The 20991-nt window shown below is 33.9% G+C and overlaps 3 protein-coding genes and 1 pseudogene across 5 annotated transcripts; 3 read left to right on the forward strand and 1 right to left on the reverse strand.

The window, feature by feature from the left end:
- The first annotated feature begins 289 nt into the window (after nucleotides 1-289).
- LOC121212589 (CCR4-NOT transcription complex subunit 10) lies at nucleotides 290-7103 on the forward strand. 3 transcript variants are annotated; one of them, XM_041085679.1, is made up of 7 exons: nucleotides 290-814; nucleotides 1795-1881; nucleotides 2999-3181; nucleotides 3274-3360; nucleotides 3449-3520; nucleotides 4567-4926; nucleotides 5263-6877. In XM_041085679.1, exons 1-7 carry the CDS (start codon nucleotides 626-628, stop codon nucleotides 6520-6522), a joined length of 2238 nt encoding a protein of 745 aa, XP_040941613.1. In that variant the 5' UTR covers nucleotides 290-625; the 3' UTR covers nucleotides 6523-6877. The 3 variants fall into 3 exon arrangements, with proteins under 3 accessions (XP_040941613.1, XP_040941612.1, XP_040941611.1); XM_041085678.1 differs by having other exon boundaries at nucleotides 3002-3181; nucleotides 4567-7103; XM_041085677.1 differs by having other exon boundaries at nucleotides 4567-6877.
- Nucleotides 7104-9038: 1935 nt separating this feature from the next.
- LOC121212590 (transcriptional corepressor LEUNIG-like) lies at nucleotides 9039-11668 on the forward strand (annotated as a pseudogene).
- A 90-nt stretch (nucleotides 11669-11758) lies between these two features.
- On the reverse strand, nucleotides 11759-14083 carry LOC121212354 (probable glycosyltransferase At5g11130). Its single transcript, XM_041084825.1, has 2 exons — nucleotides 13608-14083; nucleotides 11759-12421 (listed from the first exon to the last, which is right to left on the reverse strand). The coding sequence occupies exons 1-2, from the start codon at nucleotides 14019-14021 to the stop codon at nucleotides 11759-11761; spliced, it is 1077 nt and encodes a 358-aa protein (XP_040940759.1). The 5' UTR covers nucleotides 14022-14083.
- A 3721-nt stretch (nucleotides 14084-17804) lies between these two features.
- Nucleotides 17805-20991, forward strand: LOC107943742 (receptor-like protein kinase FERONIA). The gene has a single exon (XM_041085680.1). The coding sequence runs from the start codon at nucleotides 18065-18067 to the stop codon at nucleotides 20828-20830; it is 2766 nt and encodes a 921-aa protein (XP_040941614.1). The 5' UTR covers nucleotides 17805-18064; the 3' UTR covers nucleotides 20831-20991.

Below are 20991 nucleotides of genomic sequence, written 5' to 3' on the forward strand. Positions count from 1 at the left end.
ATCGAAGGTTTAATTTTTTGATTGATAGTTAAATTATCGATTCAATATTAATTAAATAAAAATAGATAAAAACTATTAAAAATTGATAATTGGTTAAACTATCAATTTAAATTATATATTTAAGTTATTGATTTTTGATTCAATTTATCTAATCAAACATCCCAGCTATGTAGGATCCAATGTGATGATTGACCCTTGAATTATATTGTACCAAAAGAATATTATTATAATATAAAATCATAAAACGCAACTTCATCATCTTTTATACTCCACCAGACCAGCGTATCACTGCCCACTTCGTCAGTTTAATCATTTTTAGAATCAAAAAAGAACGGGAAAAAAACCCTCCTTCCCCAATTCGGTCGCCTAGGTTTAATTTTTTGTTCTTTTCGTTTCCATTTTTTTTCTCATTTCTGCATATAACGTTCGTCGATTGTACCCTTTCGCAATTTCTCCGATATTTTTGACGATTTTTTACGAAAAAGATTCTCCCAAATGAGATTTTATTGAAAGTATACGACATTTTCTTGTTACAAGAAACTAGTTTTTTTTTTAAATACTCGAAGTCAGATTTCTCTTGTTAATTTTCAATTTTATTAGTCAGTCCGATTGGTCTGATCTGGTCATGGATTCGCGAGATTCATCATCGTCGTTGGTTCCGAATCGAGATGGCACTGCAGGCGATGATGACGGAGTCCTTTCCGTCACTGCTGCACTCGCTAAAGATGCTGCTCTTTACTTCCAGTCTAGAAAGCTCGCCGAGTGTGTTGATGTCTTGACTGAGCTTAAGACGAAGAAAGAAGGTGATCCCAAGGTGAGTTAATTTAAAATTTGTTTCGTTAGGGGATGCAATTGCCTCCATTCATTCCTTAGCTCTTTTCTGTTTCATTTATTTATTTATTTTAAGTTGGAATTTGAAGTTTGTTTTCTAGTGTTTTGTTCTGTATTTTCTGGCTCACTACTACTTGATTATCAACTGTTTTGATCGTGTAATCCATAAAACAATTAACTTAATAATCCAATGTTGACTCCATAACTATTAATTATTATTATCTTGCAATTTCACTATTCAAGTTAATAGTTCTATTTTTAATACGTTGTAATCAGTTAACTTGCTTGTGGTGTTTCTAAACTGCACTATCTGGTGTATAGTATATAGGATAATTATCTTATAGTTAATCACCGTGTAGCAAATGTATAGAAGTCACTTGTGGAGATTTTAGCTGCATCGTTGGTGTCTCTTGTAATCGTTTTGGTAGCATACAAATATAATTGCTATAGTGCAAATTGGTACTTTTAACATTCAGTAGTAGAGTGCAGCATTTAATTTATCATAATGCATTTTTTAGCTTTATCAAATAGTGCATAATTTGTGTCGCTATTAATAAGTTTAGCTGCTGCAGGGTTTTTAGATTGAACCTCTGGTAACATCAGTCTTCTTTTTGATGAAAACTTTATTTTGGTTGAAACTTTAGGCCTTATTGACACCTAATTAGAGGTTATATGAATTATCTATGCCTGGTGAAATTAGAACTGATTTTAATCTCACGAGGTTGATTGTGATTGTACTTTCTTAATCAAATGCTGGTTATAAAAGGTTGTAGTTATGTTCTGAATTTTGTATATGGTTGATATTCTTATGGACCTGTTTGTAGGGGTTCTAATTCTTTCATAAAATACAAAATGTGCTAGTTACCAAAGCTTCACTGCAGTGGCTTTGACGTCTATTATGATTTTATCCATTCTGTTGGTGCAGTCTTTAAGATATTTTTGGACCAATTGATGATTCAACAGGTTCTTCATAATATTGCAATAGCAGAGTTTCTTCGGGATGGTTGCTCTGATCCAAAGAAGATGCTTGAAGTCCTTAACAATATCAAGGTACAATGTTCTCTCCCTTCCTCCTCCTCTGGTTTTAAATGGCTGTGCACACCCACCAAATTTCTCAATATTAATCTTATACCTTCTGAAAAGAAAGATAGTCCTGATCTGTTCATCAATTTTAATAACTTTGAGGTGTTGTTTCTCCCAGTGTTGTCTAAGTATGTGCCTAGGCACATCTGTGCCTTAGTGGTAGACAACAAAAGCACCTGAATCCCCTTTTGAGCAAGAGGCATTTGATCAGGTGCACTCCTGGTGCGCCTAGGTGTGCTTTTTTGCAGGGCAATAGGCCTAAAAAGGCCCACCTGATTGAAGTTCACTTTAATTTCTATAATTTTCAACTTTTTTCATTAGATGTATTTTACTTGCAACATAATGACTATTCAACAATAGACAATGACCATAAGGAAATTATGCATACAGACAACACAAATTGCATGTTTTGTAGATAAACTTGACCACACTTTAGAGTTTAGTATATACAATTCATACACAAATATAAAAAGCGCACAGCTCCATATTGCACTTGTGTGGGTGCTATTTTTGCACCTTGCACCTTAGGCACTATAAGGATTATAGCATCTTACACCCTTGACAATACTGGATTTCCCCTGATTGGATGGTGGGTGGAGGGATGAACTACAACACATATTATGGGAAAACTTTAAAAAGATAGGGAAAAACAAAAATATTATCTTATAGTACTATAATGAAATGTTTTTGCTGAAACAAATCTGCTCTGCTTAAATCATAACTCATTTGTGTCTGTTTGTTTTTTGCAATCAACTGATGTCATTTATGGTAGTAATTTGGCGATTTGAACAATGATTAACCTTAGTATGATGTACCATGGTAAATATAGTGGGGAAATTTTTTTATGTATCTGACCCCATTTAATTTGGTCCAGAGACTTTTTGAGCCTCACTTTTGTTTTGTGTATTTGTATTTCACATCTAGTATCAGGTTCCTGTCATTAATTTGTTTTCTTTCTTCCAGTTACTCTAACTAGGAAAAAATAACTTTGAGGAGCTTGATTGCTGTCTGAACTCTGGAGATAAAAGTTTTGTTGTATTGATTTACGCAGTATGATATGTTTTATTTGTATGTATTGATTCAGAAGAGGAGTGAGGAGCTTGCTCATGCATCTGAGGAACAGGTGGAGTCTGGTAGCGATGTTGGAAATAAAGTTACTTCAGGTTCAAAAGAAAGCAGTTCAACTACACGTCAAGTTTCTGCTTCACATAGTGCCAGTACTATTTATACTGCTGAATTTGATACCTCTGTCATTTCTCTAAACATAGTATGCCTCTTTCTGTACTTTCCATAGTTCAAAAGCAATAATCTTTTCATTGATGTCTTGGAGTAACATATTTGTTCTGAATTGATCTATAGGCAGTTATTTGGTTCCACCTTCATGAATATGCAAAGGCATTATCAGTTCTTGAACCTCTATATAAAAATATTGAACCAGTAGATGAGGTATCTTATCTTTATATTTCTTTTTCGTTAAATTTTCTTTTAATTATTGTTGGATTGTATTAATGTTCCCTTTTTTATTTATTTACAGACAACAGCTCTTCATATCTGCCTCTTGTTGCTGGATGTTTTGCTAGCTAGCTGCGATGCTTCAAAATCTGCAGTAAGTTCTAAATATTTGTGCTGTAATTACATAGAATTGTTTCCAAACTGAAAAACTCCTTGCTAATTTTCCTTGCAATTACTGTAGAGATCACTGTAAGAATAAAATTATAAAAGCTAGCTTCTGTCTTGTGTTTGCACAATTCTTTTAAGCAAGCACTGTTGCTAGAGGATATCAAAGTGCTTGCCAGTTAAGAACATATATATAAGGGGAACTAATTTATTTAAAGGTTCTTTTGTTCCATTGGACACATCCATCAAAAAGGTAACCATCTTCGTTTTGTTCAGGCGTGATTGGATGATTTGAAATGTTTTATTGGATTGAAAAAAACCATAAAAATATGTTCTCCTCGTGATATTTTTATAATTTGGTTGAAATTGTGCCTTTGCTACTATAATTGTTATTAAATATACCATATGAAGATTCTATGTCTAAACTTTGCTGCAATTCAGGTACAAATTCTTCTATAATTGTAGCATTATAAGGAACATGTTCATTTAAACACTTGTTCTTACCACGCTTTTCTCCTTTGTTTCCATCCATTTTGCAGCACTTAAAACCTTTTCAGCATTTTCTGGCTGAATATCCAGAAATTGTCTGCAAATGCCTCTTTAGTTATTAGTGTTTCAAAGTGCTTGGTGCTGAGGCAAGCATAAAATATGTCACAATTCATTGGACAAAAGAAACAGCTGGTGACCTTTGTCTTAAATGATATGTGAATGCTCTTATTTTATGACTTATTTTTTTTCTACTTTTAACGTCACATTCCAAACAATCATATTTATATCTTAACTTGGCAAAAAACTGTTTATGCTTACTTTGTCTTTTTTTCCCAGCCCTGCTTAAAATGTCCGTAAAAGTAATGGATAATTCTTTTTGTTTTGAATGTTGGTCCCAGCCTCTATCACGGAACTTTCAGTGTATCATATTTATGCTGGCCACTGTTGTCCTACATGTTTTTAGTTGCAGGTTTCACCATATTTTGTTTTATTTACAATTATTGTTTGTATCTTTTAATATGCTAAAACAACTTTAATTATGCTCAGGATGTGTTCAATTATTTGGAAAAAGCATTTGGTGTTGGCAATGTGAGCCAAGGGGACAATGGTAACATTTTATTACAACAATCCACGAATCTAGTTGGAAAATTATCCTCAGTTCCGAGCAGCTCATTGGTCTCAGATGTTTCTACTCCGGAATTAGCTGCTAGTGTGAAGGCTTCCGAGAATCCACTATCCAGAACTCTATCAGAGGACCCACTGGATGAAATGTTTTCAACACTGGATATTGCTGGACAGAACTTATCACGGTCTGCTGATCTTACATCTCCAAAAGAACTTCCTAGGACCACAGTTGATAGATCTATCTTTGGTGTTGATTTGAAGCTTAAGCTGCAACTTTACAAGGTCCGATTTCTGCTTCTAACTCGAAATATAAAGCTAGCAAAGCGTGAAGTCAAGCATGCTACGAATATTGCTCGAGGGAGAGAGTCGTCTACAGCTCTCCTCTTGAAAGCCCAGCTTGAGTATGCTCGTGGAAACCACAGAAAAGCCATCAAGTTGTTGATGGCATCAACTAACATGACAGATGCAGCAATTTCGAGCATGTTTAACAATAATCTTGGCTGCATTTTCTATAAACTCGGGAAGTATCATACGTCCGCAGTGTTCTTTTCCAAGGCCCTCAGTAATTGTTCATCTCTTCAGAAGAAGAAACCTCTAAAGCTATTTACATTCTCACAGGATAAATCTCTCCACATAACATATAATTGCGGATTGCAATATTTGGCCTGTGGGAAACCAATAATTGCCGCACGCTGTTTCCAGAAGGCAAGTTTGATTTTCTACAAAAGACCTCTCTTGTGGCTTCGGCTTGCTGAATGCTGTCTAATGGCTGTAGAGAAAGGACTTGTAGAAGGAAGTCGGCCTCCATCAAACAGATCAGAAATTAGGGTTGATGTTATTGGAAAGGGTAGGTGGAGGAAACTTCTGATTGATGACGGAATATCACGAAGCAGACTTGTAGATTCTGTTGGAAAGGATGATTGGACTTTAGGTGGTGATCAGGAGCCTAAGCTTTCCTTACCCCTTGCTCGGCAGTGTCTCTATAATGCATTGCACTTGTTGAATTGTTCTGATTCGAGTCATTTAAAGTCTCTTCTACCTTCCAATTCATCCTTGGAGGAAAATGAATCTTGTGATGGGGCGTCTTCCAAGAACCCAAACCATAAGAGCTTAGTTGGCATAGATTCCAAACCTTCAACTCTGTCAATAGGTCTGGTTAACTCGAATGGGGATTTGAAAGAGCCAAAGACAGGAACTAATCAGGAGATGATTCATAATTCCGTTGCCTATTTTGCAGATATTTGCAGAAAAGAAAATCAGATGATGAAGCAAGCTCTTCTAGCTAACCTGGCATACATAGAGTTAGAACTGGAGAATCCATTGAAGGCTCTTTCAGCGGCACGATCTCTCTTAGAACTACCTGGTTGTTCGAGAATCTACATCTTTCTAGGTCATGTCTATGCAGCAGAGGCCCTCTGCTTGCTTAACAAGCCTAAGGAAGCCGCGGAGCATTTGTCCATTTATTTGTCCGGCCCAAATAAGGTTGAATCACCATTCAGTCAAGAAGACTGTGAGCAGTGGCTAGTAGAAAAACCCATCGATTGTGAAGAACCAAACGGAGGAGGAGCAGCAGCAACAGCTGCCAAGAACCCTTCCCCTGAGGGCACGCAGGAATTCATGTTTCTTAAGCCAGAAGAAGCATGTGGAACACTTTACGCAAATCTTGCCGCCTTGTACGCAACACAAGGCGAACTAGATCGTGCCCACCAATTCACAACACAAGCATTATCCCTACTACCCAACAGTACTGAAGCCACCATGACCGCAATTTACATCGATCTTGTGCTCGGTAAGTCACAAGAAGCTCTATCCAAGTTAAAACATTGTAGTCATGTTAGGTTCCTTTCAAGCAATCTACAGTCAAATAAATCCTCCTAATGTTTTTTTTTTTTTGTGTGTGGGTGGGTTCTAATTCAAGAAAAAAAAGAACCCAAAGTGGCCTTCATCATTCAGTTGCTAGTTAGCAGGGTAGATCAACAATCCTTTTAGAGGATTTGTATCATATGATATAGTTCAATTCACATAATAAGTGTTTTTTTTCATAACTTTTTAAATTCATTTTTCCAAATATCTAGGGTTAATATTTCATTGGTGAGGCTGACTGTTTTGGTAAAAGTGCTGAAGCCCACCTTTGAAATTGAGATTGTAGTTCTAATTCAGGGTTTTACTGTGTTTAGGGTTTACTCTTGACATTGACATTGAAAAATGGAATAGATTTTTCGTACATTTTGGATTTTGACTCCCAAATCATTTCTTATCATTGGGTTGTTTTTTAACCTTGCTTTTGAACTTTCATTTTTGTTCATTTACTCGCATACTCTAAGAGGAAGTCATTGCTAGTAGTAACGACTTGTTACGATCCATTGGTTCATATAGAATCCATGTCCTAGGTGTTAATTGCTGAGGCGAACTCGAAAATGTTTATGTATAAAAAAAATCAAAACATCTTATAATCTCTGTATCATGATTAAAATTTCATACTATTTGTAATTTTTGTTGTGAACCAAGCTATTACGGGCAGTATCTAAAAATGGTATAATAGCAAATTTAACCTTTAAACTTTATATATTGTTTTAAATTTAATTTTGATGTTAAAAAATTTAACCCTAAGCATTTATATATTGTTTGCTTTGGTTCTTTTGCCAATTTTGTTTTTCTCTGTGATCTTTTCACTTTTATCAGCTAAATTAGATTGAAAATATACAAAAATAAAAATGAAAATAGAAACATAAAAAAATTCTAAGATAGTAACTTTTATTTTTCTCAATCTTTTAAAATTAACTCAAAGACACAAAACTGTAAAAGAAATTAGTTGAAGGAAAAAAGTTTGGGTACTAATTTGAGACAAAAAAAAGTTATGAGTACCAATTTGGGAGAAGTGGATAAGTTTAAGAATTAATTTTATATTTAATTATTTTTTATTTATTTAAAAACTTAGAAGAAATATTTATTAGAAAGAGTTTATGTCTCAAAGTCTTAAAATAAAATTCATTTTATTAAAATAAATTTAAAAATCTAAAATACATAAAAAAATTCGAAAATAAAACGAATTATCATGAAAAATCCAAAAAATCCACAAAGTAAGGCTGAAACATTTTTCTTTTAGTTACCCATTTTGAAAAGATCAACAGTGTAAGAAAAGAAAAATTGAAAGTGGGAAATTTTTTTTTCACTATTAAATAAAAATGGTATGGCAGTCACTTTGGTTAGCATTGGAACGAATTATCAGTTATTTTTTTAATTTGTTAAATCTAAATAAAAATAGACTAAATTGATCACTTTACTATTAAATAGTAAATATAAAATTGACAACAAAGGCGAAGCAAAAATTTTTTTTAGTCAGAATTAAATTATATATTTTTATAATAATAAAATGTAATTTCACCCTTTTAATAATCTACTTTTTATAATTTTTAAATTATTAATTCAAATTTTTATCATTTTGGGACTAAAGTGAAATTTTATAAATACTAATTTAAAATTTTAAAAATTATAAATGGGTTAAAAGGGAAATTTTGCATTGTAGGAAGGATTGAGGCCCTTGCCAATCCCTTGACTCTGAACCCCTGATTAATGGTGCATTTTATTGTTAGTCACTTTAAAATTAGGGTAAATAATTTACCAGTCACTTTAAATAGAGATTGTTTATATTTTAATCACCCTAATTTTTTTACATACAAATGCCCAGTTAATCTTTCGTTACCATTTAATGATAGAGTAATTAATTTGATCAATTTCTTTTTTAGGTGATCAACTTAAAAAAAAAACTTTGGACTTTGGGGTGACCAAAATAAGTTTATTTGTTTATGAATTGATTGCTTTTTTTATTATATAATATATCATATATTAAAAGTATAATGATAAATTTAACCCTCAAAATTTATTTCTTTTGTCAATTTGGCTCTTATTTTTTTAAGGTTAAATTTAGCCATTAACCTTTCAAAAAATAGTCCAATCATTTTTCTAACAGAAATATTAATTAAAACATTAATTTTTTAATGATGTTGGCGGAGTATCTGTGTGGTAATATAAGTATGTTTCATGCTAACAGGATACTATTTGTCTTATATGTCACGTTAACAATAATTTAATAATTATAAAAATATTTAAAAAATAAAATGACTCAAAATTCAAAAAATTCATAAAAATTTAAAAAATTTAACATTTTATTCACTATTTCAATTAAAAAATAACAATTTGATAATTTTTGAATAGATGATCAAATTTAACTTTTTTTTTTAAATTTGAGCTCAAATTTAACTAGAAAACCTTAAATGAAAAATTAACCCTAAACTATAGAAGTTTTTCCATTTAAGTACCTAAACTGTTTTTCCTTATCAAAAGTATTACCTAAACTTTGATTCCATAGTCACTTTGATTCAACCGCTTGCTCCACTGAAAAAAAAAGTTATATTTAGTTATTTTTATTTTATTCACTGTGTTTTCTTTCTTTCATCCACTCTTCTTCTTCCTCACAACCCTACAAGTTTTCAACAACAACAACAACAAAAAACCATTTATGTCTCATGTCACAGTGGGAAGATAAAGATCTTGAATTGCAGGCTAAAATGGATGGATTTGTGGAGGATGGACCTCTTGACGATAACGTTGAGTCTTTTTCATCCCATGATGAGACTGATCCTATAGATGCTGTTGGCCGATGTATGGATGTAACTAAGGTGTATAAATATTACTTGTATGGTTGTTATGATTTGATATAGTTAAAGTCTAGTAGTCTACTGTTGTATTGTAGCTTATCTTTTTCAAACATCGTAGTTTCACTCTATTGGCTTTTTGACTTCAGGTTTCACATTTATGGAAGTAAATTCTGTTCGAGCAAGCAGAAACAAAGTTATTTGCTGTGATTTCTCGTCAGACGGAAAGTTCCTAGCTACTGGTGGCCATGATAAAAAGGTGAGTTATAAGAGGGGAGCCGGAAATTTTCATTCTTTTGAAATTTTAGGTAAGAGTGCAATCATGTGCACATTTTTTTTTTTTTTGCATTGCAGGCTGTATTATGATATACGGACACTTCGAATCCGAAGTCTACGCTTGAAGAAGATTCAGGTTTGATTACTGATGTTCGTTAATTTCAGTCCCAGCATGTCACGCCTTGCAACATCTTCATTTGACAAAACCGTCAGAGTCTGGGATGCTGACAGTGTTAGTGGACATTTCCTTTCAATTTTAGTCCTGGTTATTTTCATGATATTGTCATTTAATCTGCATTGACATATGCTGTTGTCAATTTGTCATCAAAATACAATTAGACATTATGCTGAATCCTTATGCATGTACTGTACTGTGTTAGCATTTTCATATCGATGATGTATAGTATGTTCCAAAACAGTGATCGAAAGGGTACTGGTTTGGTTTCTGCTTTTTTCTTTGTAATGCTTGCTACTAAAGTCTTTCTATACTGTTTGATGGATCTGTCTTTCAATTTACTGCAGCCTGGTTATTCGATTCGTACATATATGGGACATTCTGGTAATGTTATGTCACTTGACTTCCATCCAACTAAGGATGATCTTATCTGCTCTTGTGATGATGATGGTGAAATACGATACTGGAGTATCAACAACAGGAGCTGTACAAGAGCTTTCAAGGTATGATCTTGCTTCGGATTTCATTGCAATGCAAATCTATATCGAACTCAGGCATCTCTCTTTGAGGTTGATGCACAGCTATTGATATTGTTTCCATTGTGTGAATCAGGGTGGTATGGCCCCTGATACACCCCATTTGAGAATTCAACCTTGCCTCGGAAAATATCTTGCAGCAATTGCTGAGAATGTTGTATCTATAGTGGACACCGAGACTCAAACTTACCGGCACTCATTACAGGTCAATTAGTCTACGTGGATTATTAATTATATAAAAGAAATCCTAAGGAACTAGCTGACTCAAACGTGCATTCCAATGGTTACTACAAAAATATTTTTATTTTTTGGACTAGCCAATTATAGCCATGGTTATTCGGACTCTAGTGTTCGGTTTGGTTTTAACTCAGGTTTTATTATATTACAACTAGATCGGCGTAGTTTGAAAACTTCTTATTAAGATAACCAAATAAGGCTAGCCGAGCCGTTGTTTGTTGTCTGGTGACTTGAGTAGTCGAGTGAAAAGATCCAACAATAGTGATCTCATTTATAAGTATTTTAAGCATTTTTCCCTTTGTAACACGACCGACTTATGTTTTGTCTTCCGATTTGTAAAAGCAGGGACATACTTAATCGATCCATTTTGTATGCTGGGACCCTTCAGGTGAGCTTCTAGCATCCGTTAGTGAGGACTCTGTCCGAGTTTGGTCCTTTGCGTCAGGCAGTGAAGGGGAATGTGTTCACGGATTGAGCCGTAATGGCAAAAAGTTCCTCTCTTGTGTTTTCCATCCTTCGTTTCAATCATGGCTCGTTATTGGCTGTTACCACGCAAGTAATTTTTTTCTTTTAGTCTTGTATTTTGTGTTATATATACTAACTTGTCATTTGTCAATGACATGCTCCCTTTCCATGTCGGATTCAGTCTTTGGAGCTATGGAATATGTCGGAGAATAAGACCATGACATTATCGGCTCATGAAGGATTCATCGCTGCATTGGCTGTATCACCGGCGACAAGGTTGGTTTCTTCCGCAAGTCATGACAAGTTCGTTAAACTGTGGAAGTGATTCGATCGCTTAGCTTGTGGCTGTTATGGTTGCTCGATATGTCCGTTTTATGTGGTTTGTCTCGGCTCCCTGTGTAACCCTAGTAAAAATTAACCTTGCTGTCGTTGCATGCATGTTTATGTAACCCTTGTATCTTTAACTCGGACATTCTTGCTGTTCACTCACCTTGTGTTTTTGATGTTTTGCTGGTACTTCTTTTTGTTTTGTTTTTTTTCGAAGTGGGAGATGACTGTTCATGGATTCGATTAGGTGCATATTCATTGAAATTGAAGATTTGAAGCCATGGATGGTAACATCTTTGATAGTTTTTGCGGAATTTTTGTTAATGAAATCAATGCATGCATGCATGTTCGAATTTGAGAGCTAATTAGTAGCTCTAAACTACACTGATTTGTCTCAATGAAATGGAAGAATATATAAATATATATATACACATAAGACCAAATTATAACAATATAGTGTTTAGCCTTCTAAGCCATATTGAATGAAGCACCATATGAAGAATATCAAAAGGTCTAGCCGGTCTATTCAACTCAAAATGCCGTCTCAATTTCACCACCCTCTTCTGCATTTTCCGGTACTCCTTTTCCGGTATCCCTTTCAGTATCCTCTTAATCTCCGTCATCTTCTCTGGCGCTATCTTAACTGAGAATTCTCTCCAATCAAGCACATCACTAAACGGCAGCACGTAACTATCCGAAATGATCACCGGCACGCATCCGGCGTAAAATGACTCCACCACTCTAGGACTCGCCACTTCGAACCCACTCGGGCACAAGCAATACTTGCTCTTCCCCATCAATTCATTGTAATCTTGGCCGTCAGGAAGGTACTTGTGGACTTGGACTTCCTCATCTTTGTCCTTCCAATGGTGAAGCAAGATTTTACGGATGTTTCCGTGGCCACCGCCGGCGAAGAAAGCCAGGATGGTTCGGTTTTCGGGCGGTTGGATGAACCGCCGTTCACCACTGAACCCTTGAGGAGGCACCTTTATTTCCGGCAATGTAACGTCTCTGTTGGGATGGAATCCTTCGGAGCTATTGGCATTGCATAGGACCTTTATTAAATTCTTGTAAAGTTGAGGGTCCTTCATAGATATATCCGGTGCCTACAATGTTGCCACTCAAACAAAGTTATATGTATGATAGCTCGGAATTCAAGTATCCAAACTTTAAACTTGATTATTATACACGAATTCAGATTTAATTTAATTAATATAATATACTTGATATCAGATTTAAAGTGATATGTAAGCTATAATTTAAGCCTAAAAAAAAATCAAAACCATTAATTACCCTCATTTTTAAATGAAATATTCATATATTCAACCCACATTCAAATATGAATGCGAAATTATAAATTCTTAAACACATAAAAGAACAATATTAATGTGTATATACAATAACAATTTGAAGTTACAATAAAAGGAAACAATTTTTATGTGGCACACCTAAAAATTTACCATTTGGTATACTGATTATTTGCCATGTGTTTTTATTAATTAAAGTTTAAAATTAATATTATTTCAATCTAATTTTTTTATAAAAATATATCAACATGGAATACTAATTTATATAATAAAGATTATATATATTAATAACCTTTGTTATAACTGATTAATCATATATTACAAAAAAAATATAAATATGTGAACCATTAGTCCAATTTTAATTTATTCTTAATATTAAGTCTTTATATATAATTTTTAATATCCAATATATATAAGAAAATAGAAATATGTACTTCAAGTCTCTAAAATTTAAATTTTACTTTTTTTTAATTATTAAAAATTAAATTTTATATATAAAATATTTTCTTTATTTAATAGATAAATGAGACAAATATTAAATATGTTATTGAAATCGTACGGATTAATTTATTAATTTAGTTATCAATTGTGTATTTTTTTCTATACATCTTTTCATTATGTAATTTTTGTTTAATAACTTAAATTTATATATATATATCTAATATTTAAATTATATTTTAAATCAATTTTTAAGAGTAAAGCAAAAATCATAAAATATCAAATCATTCGCATTTATTTTAAATATTAAAAAAATTAGTCTTTAGTATATATATAAATTGATTAAGTCGATTGAGTCTTAGTTCAATTGATATGAGTATTATTAGGATGTAAGTTTGAGTGTGCTGAAACATAATATTCTCCTATTATAAGTTGAGAAAGGGATATGGGTAACTTTAAACATTATATCAAAAAGTGTAGATATGATCAAAATCTATAACGAGATTATTTAATATCTATATAGATATAAAATGATTAACATACGTACCCAATCATGGCAAGACAGCATGAAATGATCAGCACCATTGGTCCTATTCCAAAATGGGTATTTGTGGGACACGACTTTGATGTAATCAGTGAAGATCCTCACCAAACGATCACGATCATATGTAGTGATTGGCATATAAATGTATTTCACAATGTGCCCTACGCTGACCGGCAAGAACAACACATGGGCCTCATTCGGATCTTGAGCCTTAAATGGGCTTTTTCGACTCTCTATTTCGGCTATGAATTGGCCCTCGATTGCATATATGTTTTTCATTGGCCCATTGTGGACTAAAGGCCTTTCTCCTTCTTTATAGGTCCATATCTTGAATCTCTTCACCATTTCTATGTGACTTCTAAATACATATGTGAACCCAAAAAGGATGAGGACCAAAATGATAAAATGAGTAGACATTAGGGACTACATTTATCTTTATGCCAAAATAAAACGTTTGAAGTTTTTTTTTTCTTAACTGATGGAAACCGTACGGATTCCGATAAACGGAGCCTCTGGGGACGAAGGTTTCCTCTCTGTCCGACGTATAACTCTTTGTTCGTATCGCTTCTCTTATTGCCGCTCGTGCTTTGGCCAAACCTGCTTCAACATTACTCACCCTCTACTCTCCCATCAAAAAACCAAATGAATTAGTGTCAAATAATCCACATACATACATACATACATACGCACATACATACATATGAAGCTTACTTTGACATGGCTGACAACATCACGATCACTTGTTGCAGAAAGCAAGGAAGGTTGTTTGGCGGGAAACGAAGAGAGAAAATTGGTGGATGATAAGTTTTTAGGGTTCATTGAGGAAAATAAACATAAACATAACACAATAATCAAAACAAGGACTGTTGGAACAATAACAAGTGTTGATGATCTTCTAAACCCTTCCATGGCTGCTTCACTTGTTTCACTTCTTTTATTTGATGCTTAATATACCCATCTTTTTCAGTTTAAATGTAATTTTAATATATTAATTAATGAGGAAAAAAAAGGTTTTTATTTTTATTTTATTTTTTTGGTATGTAAGAAGTTTTCCACTAAGCTTTCCCCAACTCTTTAATGGCTTCATTTTGTTTTTGGTAAGAAAAGATTTATTAATTTAAGATTCCAAAGGTTTTTTTTTTTACACGATTGATTCATTTCGATAAGATAAGATTTTTTTTTAAATCTTTACATTTATGATTTATGATGAATGTATATCAAAGTATGATTTGCTTAGTAACCAAAAATAAATAAAAGTAATTAGTAACATTAAATTAAAAATTAAAAAATAATAAACATCTAATAATATTGAGTTTTAATTCGATTGATATTTATATATATTTTAAAATATTAAAAAATTATTATTATATAATTCGAATATTAATTAGAATAATAATTAAATTTAATATTTTATTTGACCATAATGACCGAATTGATTATCGTCATCATTAACCTCCCTGTTTTTCTTTTCTATTTTTGAATTATTATATGATGATTTTTGAACTTTTCATATACATATATAGAAATAGAAAAAGATAGACTAGAACGGACATCTCTTATGTCATGTCGATGACAATATAAAAATGGAATTGGATCTGGATGGAATATAATGAAATAGAACCACTTTGGACATTGTTGCAAATATAGGAAGACGTGAGTTCGAATGTGCTGAAGCAAATTATCTTTCTATTAATGGGTTTGGGTGAAGTTATGAGTAATTTTAGGTATTGTGTCAAAAAGATAAGATACGATTAGAACTGGAAAATAATTATACTAATGATTTATGACAAATACAAGATCATTTACACTAAATTAATAATCACATTTTTTTGTGGTGAGAAAAATAATAGGAATAGAAATGTAACTCAAAAGATTCTAAGAGACGCTAAAAGCTTTATCATGCTGGATAGATGTAACCACCACATCCGGAGGAACTTTAAATATCTGTAGGGAAGTCTGCCAAGAGAGACTGATCTTTGCCAAATGGTTAATTGCACTCTCTAAGAATATGCTTAAGTTCCCACTGATCTACAGAATGTAAAACTCGTTTGACTCTTCTAAGCAAAGTGATGCTAGAATCCACATTTTCTTCCATATTCAGGGCCCTAACCACTTCAAAATTATCTGTCTGGATCCTGACTTTCTTATACCCTTTATCTAACAGAATGAGAATGCCACCAAGAATGCCCCAAATTTGTGCTTCCAAAGGTGAACATCAGCCCAGATAATGAGTGAATCCCAGGATCCAATTTCCATCTCGATCACGAACCACTCCACCTCTGTGGCATTTTCGAAGGCTCTAGCCACTACTCCATCAGTAAATAAATGCACCCACTCTTCCGAAAAGTAGTGGTGGATCTTCGAAGAGACTGGTCTATTCTTGGTCCCAATCAGGAAAGGCTCAAAATGCTGAGCCCAGCTGAGAGAGGACTTAAGAACATCCTGAGCCCAATAATCACATTTTTAAGTTGAACAAAATTAATAATAAACACATTTAATATGAGATAAATCTCAAAATTGTACATTAAAGATTTATGTATATATTTGAATTACAATCAAAGTTATACATGTGTATAATTACACCAAATCAAAATTTATGTATCAAATTGTTACTACTTACCAAAAAAAAAAAAAGGAACGGTTAGTAACAAGTGTTTCTTCATCTAGTTGACATCCAAAAGGTAAATTTCTTTCTTGATAAAGCTTTCAATCATACATCCTTCTCCAACCTTATATATTGATGACTAATATCTCTAGGAATAGTAGTCGAGCGGGACAGAAGCGAATATTATTAAATCCATCATTGCTTCATAGTTGCCATAGTTTGCTCCATCATATATTCTACTCCACTATGAATGAATAATTTTGAAAAACACTACCGCTTCCATGGATGTTGAGTGCATGCATTCCTACTCCACCCTGCCCCATCCCACTCCGCTCCATTTCAATTTAAAATTTTGCTACTTATCTTAAATATTTTCAATCTTTTTAAATTCAAGTAAATATTTAAATATAATTCTTCAAAAAGTAATTAAATATAAAATAAATGGAATTTTTTTCTATATTATGTTATTACATTTTTACCTTTTTAATAGTTTATATATAAGGATAAAATGATAATTTTATATAGTGTAGCGGGTTGGAGTGAGACAAGAAGTTACCATATTCACTCCATACCCATTATCGAAAAAGAAAAATTCACCCACTCTGTACCTATTTTCAAAAGAAAAAATCTATTCCATTCAAAATAGATTAATGTGGAATCCATCCAGCTGTTTAGATTTTGTCATCCCTAAATAGCTCAACTTGTTGTTCATCCCAAATGCTCATATGCCTGATTCTTATGCTTTTTTTAAATGGGATCCAAATTGTTTCCATGCCCGACAATTGAAATCAAATATAAACTATAGTAATTTAAAATTATAATTAAAGAAAATATTTTAACGTAAAGCAGTTAAGAAACTGTCATTTGGTACACTAATTATTTAACTTTAAATATAATTAAACATTAAATATAATTATTATAAATAAATATTAATAATTCTCGAATGGAGGATGTTGAGTTTAAGGGTTTAATGTTTATGATATAGAGTCTTGGATATAAGACTTAGAGTCTTGAGTTTAGGGTTTTAACATTTATTTATAATTAATTATTAGTTAATTATATTTAAATAAAATTATTAGTATTTATTTTTAAGTTTATTATTTTTTTGTTTCATTTAATGACGAAATGTTATTATGCACTGTTAGTGCATGAGACTTATGCACTGATAGTGCATCAAATATCCTCCTAAACATTAATGCATACCCAAATTGATATAATACTAGTAAAAATATCATGAAGGCTTTTGTATTAAAAGTCAGATTTTATTTTACTCCTTTTATTTAAAAATATTGATAAATTAGTCTTTATATATTATATCGAAGAGCAAATTAATCATTTCTGTTAAAAAATATCAATTTATATTATTAAAAATTAGTGACAAAATAACTGACATGATATGTAACGTGGGAGCTGGATATAGAAATATCAGTTTTAATAATAGAAACGAAAAGATGTTTTAACAAAAGATTCCAAATTGATGACTGGTGAGAATAGTCAGATTTGTATTAATTTGAATATTCAACGAATTAAATTCCAGTTCTATTTTTTGGTTTTTTAAAACAAACAAAAATATAAATATCTCACAGCATCTTAGCAATATAGCACCAAAAAGGTGGTGCCAAAAAGTCAATTCTTTTTTGACCAAGTTTTCCATGATCCATATGCAGTAGAGTAGATTAATGATGATGACAGATGATACAAGCAGTAGAGTAGAAACTTGACTAAACAGATGCAGATAAATTAGGAAAAATGGGAATTTGAAAATTCAAATGTAACAATGATACTCTTCCCTGTACTGCATGTCCACTTGAGTATTCATTTTCAAGCTTTGTTCATCTCTTAGCCTTTTCTCCATATGCATTTCTCTCTGGTTCTCTGTCTTTCCCTTGCAATGGAGATTCCAAGCAGAACAACTTTTTCCGTTCAAAACCTCTTATTTCACTCCTTTCTCCATCTCTTCTTCTTCATTCAATACCTTGCGGTTCCTGTTACAGCAGAGTTCAATGTTACCCCTTACAACCCCATAGAGAACTTCGCAATTAACTGTGGTTCTTCCATGGGTGGCAAATCTTGGGATGACCGTCCTTGGGTCGGAGATGGCAATGGAAAATTCAGTCTCATAGAGCAGCAAAACAATAACAACAAACCTTCAGTTAGTAAAGCTGCATCTCAACTGTCCTCATCAGTTGATACGTTCCCCTACTCCACAGCTCGTCTTTCTTACTCACAGTTCACCTATTCAATTCCGCTCACTGATGGCCAAAAGTTCATTCGCTTGCACTTCTATCCAACTTCATATCCAGACTTTGGCGACCCTTCTAAGAAAGCTTTCTTCTCTGTTAAAGCTGGCGATTTTACCCTTCTCAGCAATTTCAGCGCTTCACTTCATGCTCATGATGAAGTTACATTTTTCAAAGAATTTTGTGTGAACCTTGATGAAGGTCAAAGTTTAAACTTAACTTTCACTCCAAGTCCTTATATCACTGACTCTTATGCTTTCATCAACGGAATTGAAGTTGTTTCCATGCCGAACAATCTATATTATACACCAGCGAGTTATGAACGGGTACCACATTTTGTAGGCCAGGCCCAAGGACAGACTTTCCACCTAGAAAACAACACTGCCCTTGAGAACATGTATCGAATCAACGTTGCTGGTGGGCAGTCAATCTCGCCAAAAAATGACACTGGGATGTTCCGGAGCTGGTTCAATGATGATTACCGATATTTGACAATACGCAATCCAAGTGCTCTTCCTGTTAATACCACTATTGATCTCAAAATCAGCAGTCCTATGCAATCCTTCGCTGCTCCAAAGGAGGTTTATATAACTGCCAGGACCATGGGGACGAACAAGACCAAGAATGAGAACTACCAGCTGACATGGGAGTTTCCTGTTGATTCTGGGTTCAATTACTTCGTAAGATTACATTTTTGTGAGTTCCAGATTGAGATAACCAAAGAAGGTGAGAGAGTGTTTGAGATCCTCTTGGCTAATGCAAGTGCGGAAAATCAAGCAGATGTTATATTCTGGAGTGGTGGAAATGGGATTCCAGTGTATCGGGATTATGTCGTCGCAATAGGAAATATAGGAAAGGAAAAGCAGCAAAATCTCTCCATTGCTATGCATCCTTCGCCAGAGTGGAAAACTAAATATTCTGATGCAATCTTGAATGGGCTAGAAATCTTCAAATTGAGCAACGGTTTTAATCTTTCCGGACCAAATCCTGATCCAGACACGACAAGTCCTGATCCAGACACGACAAATCAACAAGGATACTCATCACCAACCTCAAACAACAAAGTAGTATCCGGCATTGTGGGAGGCGTAATATCGGGCTTTGTTATTCTTTCTCTTCTTTGTTTCTTCGTTTATCGTCGAAAGAGGAAAGTCAAAGATACTGATTCCAGTAAAGGAGTTCCAGTAATGGAGTTAACCAAGTGTGGTAGCTCATCTCTGCCTTCCGAACTTTGTAGCTACTTTTCACTGGCTGAGATCAAACGAGCAACCAACAACTTTGACAATGTTTTCATTATTGGTGTTGGTGGTTTCGGCAATGTTTACAAAGGATTCATCGATGGTGGGGCTACCCAAGTTGCTATCAAACGGTTGAACCCTGAGTCTCAGCAAGGTGCTCACGAATTCAGGACCGAGATCGAGATGCTCTCCCAGCTACGCCACCTCCATTTGGTCTCATTGATAGGCTATTGCAACGATGGCGGAGAGATGATTCTTATATATGATTACATGGCCAATGGAACACTTCGTGATCATCTTTACAACTCCAAAAACCCTCCTCTTCCATGGAAACAACGGATAGAGATTTGTCTTGGTGCTGCGCAAGGGTTGCAGTATCTTCACTCAGGTGCAAAACACACCATCATTCATCGAGACGTAAAGACAACAAATATCTTGTTGGATGAGAAATGGGTGGCTAAGGTTTCAGACTTTGGGTTGTCTAGAATCGGTCCCACGAACATGTCCCAAACCCATGTTAGCACGGTAGTGAAAGGCAGCTTCGGGTACTTGGATCCAGAATATTCTCGTCGTGGAAAATTGACTGAGAAATCCGATGTATATTCATACGGAGTGGTCCTTTGTGAAATATTATGCGCTAGGCCAGCAATTCATCGCTCGGCCGAGAAGGCTCTGGTAAACTTAGCAGCACAGGCACAAGAATGCCATCGAAATGGAACACTTTATAATATGATTGATCCATTTTTGAAAGGTAAGATTGCGGTGGAGTGTTTGAAAAAATTCACTGAAGTGGTAATGAGTTGCTTGCATGATGACGGAATGGAAAGGCCATCGATGGATGCTGTGGTGTGGGGCTTACAGTTCGCACTGCAATTGCAAGAAACTGCAGAGGAGGAGGGGCTTAAGCCTAATGCCATTGCTGGAATTGAGGAAGATATCGATGAGGAGAGCCCCATCATAGCCTATGCAATGGAAGATGAGAGTGGGGAAGTGTTCAGTAGCATCGGCGACCATGTCATGAATTCCAGGAGCACTACTTCGTTCAGTTTAACAAGTGATGAACGAAGTTTTATTAGAAAGGGTTCTGATAAACACTTGTCAAAGGCAGTGTTTTCCGAGATTAGAGATCCACAAGGACGATGACGGAAACACGAAGCTCGTTGATTAGGGAATCTTGATAGTAATGGCCGGTAGTTCATTTTAGAATGATCCAACAGTATTATTAGATAATTCAAAAACAAATTGTTACTTAATATTAGATATATTTCAAGGTAGTTTCAGGTGCCTCTTAAGTTGAATGTTTA

Source organism: Gossypium hirsutum, chromosome A13 (assembly GCF_007990345.1).
Source record: "Gossypium hirsutum isolate 1008001.06 chromosome A13, Gossypium_hirsutum_v2.1, whole genome shotgun sequence".
In the NCBI taxonomy this organism is placed as follows: domain Eukaryota; kingdom Viridiplantae; phylum Streptophyta; class Magnoliopsida; order Malvales; family Malvaceae; genus Gossypium; species Gossypium hirsutum.